We start from the raw sequence: 8778 nt of genomic DNA, 5'->3' as shown, positions 1-8778 counted from the left end.
TTGGAAACCCTTATTATTAGGGAATGTTAGGTTAATATTTGGCCTATTTTTTAGGCTTTAAACAATCTTGTGGTAATTACATGAGTTAGATAACTTTTGGACATGATAGTTCTCTGGACATTCGGAACCAGCAATAGCCTGTCAAACGAGTCGCCATTTTCGGGTCTCTAACGCATATATAAGAGCACGTTACAAAAGCGGATACAGTGAGGGAACTGCATGTGCTTCGTTTTGGGGTTAATAAAACTAAGGACTCTATATTCACTTTGAGTCCTTCTTTGCTCCCTGTTTATCTATTTTAATTCCTGTTTTACATTTTCGGTTCCCTCCACAAAGTGATAAAGAAATCTAATTTTGTGGATAATCAAACTCTCCACGTGAACAATATATATGCACAGTTGAAAAAAATAAAAGATATCTATTCCAACAAAAAATAAAGAAAGAAAGAAAACCAATGGCTCATGCTAATGAAAAAGAGATAGATACCAGAACGGAAGAGGAGAAAGCCATAGATGCATGGCTTCCCATCACATCCGATCGAAATGCGAAGTGGTGGTACTCTACTTTTCATAATGTCACTGCCATGGTTGGTGCTGGTGTCCTCAGTCTCCCTTATGCCATGTCTGAGATGGGATGGTATGTTTTCTGTTCTGTTCTCTCTCTTTTCTAGGGGATTAATTTGCGTTTCTCTTTCTTTCTTCCTATATCAATTTTAGTCCAGAATAATTGTTCGTTCATGTGCATTATTCCCTACATTTTAATTTATGTGTCTTCCTTTTTTAAGCATATTTCAAAAATAATATCACCCTTCTATATTTATTAAATTCTTAATTCCGACATTCGCATTTTACCATTCATAGCACTCCCAGACTCCCTTGTAGGAATGATATGTCGTGTTTAAGATTATAATATTTAAAAAGTATCTTTGTATATTATATATACATGTAGTTTAATATTACAATATTCAAAAGTATTTTTTATATTCTTAAACCTCGGTCGTTCAAACTAGGAAACATAAAATGAAATGGGGAGAGTATATTATTTTATACTCTTAATTACGTTCTTATTCATATTTGAGATCACAAAATTTTTGGATAGATCAGATAACAAAAAGTTAAACAAGTTGTCTCTCTTTGGATCTGTTGCATGGACGATTCTAATATATATCATCTTTTTAATCTATATTGCTCGATTTGTGCAGATAATTTTAAAGAACAACAAAACGTTCTTGATTTTCTGAGTTTGCTTATTTCTTCTCTTCATATTATGTCTGGAGATTTTGGATCTACTGACATTCCAATGAATTATCTATCAGTATCTTTTACATGGATCGATTCTTATCCCGTTTGGGGATTATTTTAGTAGTTTTTATTGAATCACCGTCATTCTCTAATGGTGAAGAATTGATCAATGTTACAGGGGGCCTGGGATAACAGTAATGCTTCTTTCATGGGCTATAACATTTTATACAATCTGGCAAATGGTAGAGATGCATGAAATGGTACCTGGGAAGAGATTTGATAGGTACCACGAGCTAGGTCAACATGCATTTGGTGAAAAACTAGGACTTTGGATTGTTGTACCCCAACAAATAGTGGTGGACGTGAGTTCCTGCATAATATACATGGTAACAGGTGGAAAGTCGTTGAAGAAATTCCACGAAACAGTTTGCCCTGATTGTCAACCAATAAAGCTGACCTACTTCATCATAATATTCTCCTCAGTCCACTTTGTACTATCTCACTTGCCAAATTTCAATTCCATATCGTTGGTGTCCTTGGCTGCAGCGGTCATGTCGTTGACATATTCGATTGTTGCTTGGGCATGCTCTATAGGGAGAGGGATTGAAGGCAGAGAAGTGAGCTATGAACTTAGGGGTGAAAAGACATCTGATAATATTTTCATGTTCTTGAGTGCACTTGGAGATGTGGCTTTTGCCTATGCTGGCCACAATGTGGTCCTTGAGATTCAAGCCACCATTCCTTCAACACCCGAAAAACCTTCCAAAGGTCCAATGTGGAAAGGTGTATGGGTCGCTTATCTCATCGTCGCCGTCTGTTATCTCCCTGTCGCTTTCATTGGCTATTGGGCCTTTGGTAATGTCGTCGAGGATAACATCTTGCTTTCACTCGAAAAACCTGTTTGGGTTGTTGCTGCTGCTAACTTGTTTGTTGTCGTTCATGTCATTGGAAGTTACCAGGTACCTACCTACCTACCTTTAATTTTGCTAATTCATCATATATATACTCTCCGTTACAGTTTATGTGAACCTATTTTCTTTTTGGTCCGTTCCAAAAAGAATCACCCCTTTCTAAATTTAGAAATAATTTAGCTTAAACTTTCAATTCTACCATTAATGAGAAGGTTTTATAACCACACAAATACTTTGGACCTTTTTTAACTTGTTTACGACCACAAACTTCAAAAGTCTTTATTATTTCTTAAATTTCGTGTGCAGTCAAACAAGTTCACATAAATTGAAAGAGAGAGTAAGTGTTAATTTATCTCGTCATCTCATCAATCTGAAAGCTTGAACACATTTTTTGTTTGAAAAACAACACTTGCAGGTTTTCGCAATGCCCGTGTTTGACATGATAGAGACATATGCCGTGAAATCAATGAGACTAAAACCATCCACTCTCCTTCGGTTCGGTGTGCGTACTACATTTGTTGGTAAGTTATAGGGAGACGCACTCATAATTCTTTCTAGCCCCTAATTTGGTTATTTACTTAAAAGAAAAATATTGGAGTGAGTTGTTTTAATTCTATTATCTTTTTCCAATTGTAGCATTTACATTGTTCGTGGGTATGACCATACCATTCTTTGGTGGCCTAATGGGATTTTTTGGTGGATTTGCTCTGGCCCCAACATCGTATTACGTAAGTATATTACATAAGGAATTCACCAGTTTTGATATGTTTTTATGAAGCAATTAAGTTATCAGCCAATATATATATTTGACCTTGCCTTTTTTCTGCAGCTTCCTTGCATCATTTGGCTTATCATTGTAAAGCCCAAAAGGTTTGGCTTTTCTTGGTTTATGAATTGGGTGAGTATAAAGTTTGATTTAATTTGATTTTATTACTATTCTTATTTAATTTCATGGTCTATTTTGTTTCTGTAACTTACTTTGGCTTTTTTCTGTTTTCTTTTTCCAAATAAATTCTAGTTCTGCATCATAGCTGGCATACTGCTGACTGTTTTATCACCCATTGGAGGGATGTGGACTCTTATCAAACAAGCCAAGAACTACCGGTTTTACCAGTGATCTGCAATTCCTTTTTCTTATAATCTGGAACTGTAAATAGTTACCTTTTTTTTCCTTTTGCCATTTGTTTCTCACAATTATTTTTCAGAACAATTTAGAACAAAAAGAATGTATTTATTTGTTATAGATGCTTAACTGCCTTTGTGAATAATACTTGGAAATAAAACATCTTTGTTTAGGAGTACTGTCTAATGACTCCAGTTCTTTTTTTTTCTGCCTAATCTAATGCCTCCAATTAATTGAGTCAGTCAGTTTTACCCCGCAAGCAGGCTCCCCTTACATTTCCGTCCCTAGACTCCATTTTCTACCTAATCCTCGTTCGTCCACTTCTCTCTTTCTGAAGGAGTAGGTTGCTACTAAGAAGAGAGACATTGGAGGAAAGAGTTAATTTTGTCTTTATCCAACTAAGGTTTGGATTGGTAATTTTTCTCTCCAACTAAGAAAATTTGGCCAAACCTAGCATAACTGCATAAGGAAATTTTTTTATTCCGTGTGAGTTGCGCGTATTGTAAACTTCGAACATAACTTCACTCTTGACACAATGCCTTGCATATCTATTCTGTCAATCCCATTTATTTAAGATTTTTTTAAAAAAAAAATGGGCTATAGACATCAAGTCTATTTCTGCTCCTGAAACCCTAGGAGTCCATTTGTCACGATCCAGAATTTTCACCTTCGGGACCGTGATGACGTATAACATTTTATTTGCTAGGTATACCAACGTTAGAGTAAATCGTAGGCCATTTTAAACAATTCAAGTAATTAAAACTCATTTAAACTAAAACTAGAATGACGTACAAAAAGATAAAATAACCAAAAATATCTAAGTACAATCCCGAATCTGGAGTCACAAGTGCACGAGCTACTAGAAGTTCTAGAAATAGAGTCTGAAATAAATACAATTGTTTCGAATGAAATGAACAGTAAACGAGGAAAGAGAATGGGACTTCAAGGTCTGCGGATGTCAGCAGATCTACCTCCAGTCTCCAAATGTGATAATCCAAGCTGATGCACCTCACGTACAGCTGGGACCAGTACCAAAATCTGCACAAGGCGTGCAGAGTGTAGTATGAATACAACCGACCCAATATACTCCATAAGTGTCGAGCCTAAACTCGACGAGGTGGTGACGAGGCTATGACAGGACACTCACATAATTTAACCTGTACAAACGTAGATATATGTCCAACATAGTAATAAATAAAAGATTTAATATGTACGATTGGGAGGGGACATGCGAAAAGGGGACAATATACGATAATTACAACAAGAATGACGACACAAATCAGTCAAATAAATCATCAACCAACGAAAACGGATGAACATAATGAATAAAGACATCACGACATCACCCATCGTGCTTTTACTCTAAACCTCACCATGAAACGATAACAATAGCACGACATCACCCTTCGTGCTTTTACTCTCAACCTCACCATGAACTGATAAATATGGCGCGACATCACCCTTCGTGCTTTTACTCTCTTCCTCACTATGTATTAATCAATAGATGAATCAATAAATGGCTCGGCATCACCCTTCGTGCTTTAACACTCTTCCTTACCATGTAGTAATGAATACAACAATTTGGAGGATAGATAATGGAAGAATAAACCTTACGTCAATAGTGGTTCCAACATGCCAATCCTCAACCTCCAAAAATACTCAACCATCAAAATTAATTCATAAATGAGAAGAGAACAATCAAGTAAGTAATAAAGTAATCTAAGCATGGATGTCATAATTAAATAAGGTAATAAACTACAAGGAAACAAGTCTCACCCACATGTTTTAACCTAACAACAACGCATAAGTACTCATTACCTCACATATACGTTGTAATAACACATTTAAACACATAGCAAATAGGCAAACATATCCTAATCCCTCAAGTCAAGGTTAACCATGACACTTACCTTGCTCCGCAATCGACTCAAAGTCCAACCACGGCCTTGCCTTTCGAACAAGCCTCCGAACCAACCAAATCTAGAAAATTATTAACCAAACAATTCAAAATAAGCCTTAGGAACTACCAAAAATGAAAGAGCTTCAATTTAGATCATTATTGAAAAAGTCAACAAACGTCAACCACGGGCTCACTTGGTCAAAACTCAAAATTTGGACCAAAATCCGATTACCCATTCACTCCCGAGCCCAGTTATGTAATTTATTTCGGAATCCGACCTTAATTCGAGGTCTAAATTCTAATTTTACAAAAATCCTAGGTTTAGTGATGAAAACTTATGAAATGTAATGGGTAAATGAAAGAAAGTTGATTAAGGTTACTTACCAATGAATTGAGCAAGAAAAGCTCTTGGAAAAATCACCTCTAAAGTGTTTAGGGTTGAGATTTTGAAAGAATGAGCTAAAATTCCGTCTATCTTAGTTTTTACCCGGCTGCGGATGTCGCAATTATGATATTTTGTTCGCAATTGCGAGAAAGAGATCGCAAATGCGAACTCCTCTCAGAAACCCAGTCATCGCGAATGTGATGTTTTGGTCGCAAATGTGAACCCCAAGACCTTGTTGCGGACCACCTCTTCTTAAAGGCGAAGAATGCCAAGAAACATGCTAAGTCACAAATGTGACTCTGCCTTCGCAAAAGCGGAAATAGCAAGTTTGCAAATGCGAGCTCTTACCTCGCAAATTCAAGACTCCCCCAATCAGATCATGCTCGCAAATGCAAAGCTTTATTCGCAAAATCGAGGCACGTAAATGCAAGCCAGATCTCGCAAATGCGAGACCTGCAATAGAACACCAGTAACAAAAGAGGCATAAACTATTCTAGCAAGTCCGAAATCACTCTGTGGCCTGTCCAAAATTCACCCGAGCCCTCGTAGATCCCAACCAAACATGCACACAAGTCCAAAAACTTATACGAACTCGTGCGATAAAAACACCAAAATTACACCTAGAACTACGAATCAGACGCCAAAATGAATGAAATCTTCAAAAAAAATTAAGAACCTTCATGCACACCAAAATGAAGTCGTGATGGAACCTAGTCTCTACGACTAGGTAAGCCTAACATTCAAATACTAACTTGAAAGAAATAAATAACAAAATACTAAAACAAGTCTAATAAACTGATATAATCTCCCGAAATAGAATCTCAATAATACATTCCCCAAAATCGATGGAACCGAGTCATAAGATCTATAGGATAATACTAGAGTATCTACTACATCGATGTCTGAATGAAATCTAATAGGAAGTAAAAATATTGGAGGGTGACTTCGAGGCCGGCGAACGTAGAGCATGTATACCTTGAAGTCTCCTAAAGATGATACTCAAATCAACTCTAGTGTCCGGCACGGGCAGACGTACCTGAAGCTACACAAAAATAATGTGCAGAAGCGTAGTATGAGTACACAACAGCGGTACCCAGTAAGTATCAAGCCTAACTTCGGCAGAGTAGTGATGAGACCAGGTCAAGACACCTACTAGACATAGAAACTTGTTCAAGATATACATAATCTAACAATGGAAAGAACATCAATATAAGACCAGCGATGAAAAATTATTGATTTACAACCAAGAATGAAGTAATAGAAACGTAAATGGCAGCAAGTAGTAAACGAGTAATAAAGAAACAATATAATCAGAACACCGATATGATGTAAATGAACTCAAATAAGGAAAAACGGATGACAACTCAAATAATCAAATCGATCCCAATGCATGGACTTACAACAAGAATTACCCCGAGGCACCACACCTCATAAACCACAAGTCATGGACCACAATTTCCAAATCTTACACATATGGCACCTCGTGCCCACAATAGCAATCACCTTCGCACGACAAAGAAAGTCTACGTGCTACCATGTTCTTTGCAACCGTGATAAATATTAATTTAGATGAATGAAAGGTATATGATAACAATCTTGAATAAAGTAAGGCGTCAAATAACATAATGAGTTTATTTTAGAAATCAAGTAAAGTAAAATAATATACAATTTGTACAAAACAAAGTATAAGATGGATTTAGTTTAGAAATCAATAAAATTGAGTAAAAGTATTAGTTTTAAAAAAAGCAAAACATAAGTTAAATTAACGAATTAAATATAGAATTTGTTATGGAAAAGCATGATAACAATTTTAAGTAAGGTAAACATCTAACATGATGATGCATATAATTTGAGAACCCAATTATAGTGAAAGTGTGATAACCATTTAGAATAGTAAGGCACCGAGTGAGATAACGAGTTCTATCTTAAGAGTCACATAGAATAAAGTATGTTAATAATTATTTTATTCAAACCATTATGTTACTAACAACTCAACAGAATATGATATAGTGACTCCAAACAATTAAATACACATTGACAATCAATTCACCAACTTATAACGGAGGCACAGATTGGCATGTTAAAGCAAATGCATGACTCATACAAGAAACCACAATCATTCCAATACCAAGATAACACCGAATAATCAAACACAATCAAAATGAGGATGAATGATTGAAGGAAGAACAATGACAATCAAATCAACAAGTTGTTCCAGTATGGAATGTACAATGAAAATCCCAACCAAGGTACCACCTTATATTCCGATTTCTCACAATTTCAATCACAAATGTTTCCTTATGTCACCACGTGAGCCGTACATTTAGTTTTGAAAAACGCTGCACGCGTTTTAGCCCATCTTATCTCACCTCGTGACTTCAAGTAGTTTCCCTACTAGCAACATGCGTATCAATTCCACCTTATCTCACCGCATGCGTATCAACCCCTAGCCTTATACCACTACATGCATATCAATATCACAACACGCACCACAAGTGCCCATATGCCACAAATTGCCACAAAGTCAACAACACCAATATTTCCAAAAGAAATAGCCCATGGCTAATAAACAATGTGTACAAGAATTTCAACAATAACAAAATAAATGGAAATGCTCAACAAAGAAAGGTATCTCAATAATTAACAACTTCGCTTCAATGTGGTAACGGCTATTACAACTTCAACACCAATAACTTAACAAGATGATATTCCACGAAATAACAACTTCAATTAAAATTGATTCAACAATGAAGAGGTAACAAGACAATAAGGAAAGCAATAGCTTCAACTAAAATATATAAGAGCAAAATAACAAGTAAGAGATAGAACAAGTGCTAGCAACGTCAAATAGATAATGTAAGAGTAGATTAGCAATGAGAGATAGAACATATTATGACATTCAATTAAAGGCATGGAAAGAGTCTAAATAATCTAAACATGTCAAATACCTCATATAGTTCGTGTACCCACTTGTCACCTTGCGTACACGACTTTCACATAACACAAATAGCACAATCAACCCAAGTCCTATGGGGTAGTTTCCTCCACACAAAGTTAGGCAAGCTACTTACCTCAACTAGGCCAACTCAACCCTCCAAAATAGCTTTTCCCCTAAAATTTGCCTCCACACGGCTCAAATCTAACCAAAACTAACTTAATAATATCAAACAATGCAAGAGAGACCAATAACAATAAATAAAGTTATGATCTTTACATTT

At 36.0% G+C, this 8778-nt stretch overlaps 1 protein-coding gene across 1 annotated transcript; it reads left to right on the top strand.

Moving 5' to 3' along the window:
* The first annotated feature begins 211 nt into the window (after nt 1-211).
* LOC107818280 (lysine histidine transporter 1-like) lies at nt 212-3453 on the top strand. Its single transcript, XM_016644267.2, has 6 exons — nt 212-636; nt 1420-2200; nt 2568-2673; nt 2789-2880; nt 2982-3050; nt 3171-3453. Exons 1-6 carry the CDS (start codon nt 455-457, stop codon nt 3267-3269), a joined length of 1329 nt encoding a protein of 442 aa, XP_016499753.1. The 5' UTR covers nt 212-454; the 3' UTR covers nt 3270-3453.
* Nucleotides 3454-8778: the final 5325 nt, after the last annotated feature.

Source organism: Nicotiana tabacum, chromosome 18 (assembly GCF_000715075.1).
Source record: "Nicotiana tabacum cultivar K326 chromosome 18, ASM71507v2, whole genome shotgun sequence".
NCBI classification, from domain to species: Eukaryota; Viridiplantae; Streptophyta; class Magnoliopsida; order Solanales; family Solanaceae; genus Nicotiana; species Nicotiana tabacum.
Note: the sequence above shows the minus strand (reverse complement) of the source record. Positions and strands in the feature narration are given on the sequence as shown.

Coding starts and splice junctions, on each gene's coding strand:
- LOC107818280 (XM_016644267.2), top strand. CDS start 455: ATGGCTCATGCTAATGAAAAAGAGATAGATACCAGAACGGAAGAGGAG. Junction 2,674..2,788: donor TGTGCGTACTACATTTGTTG/GTAAGTTATAGG, acceptor TTCCAATTGTAG/CATTTACATTGTTCGTGGGT. Junction 2,881..2,981: donor TGGCCCCAACATCGTATTAC/GTAAGTATATTA, acceptor TTTTTTCTGCAG/CTTCCTTGCATCATTTGGCT.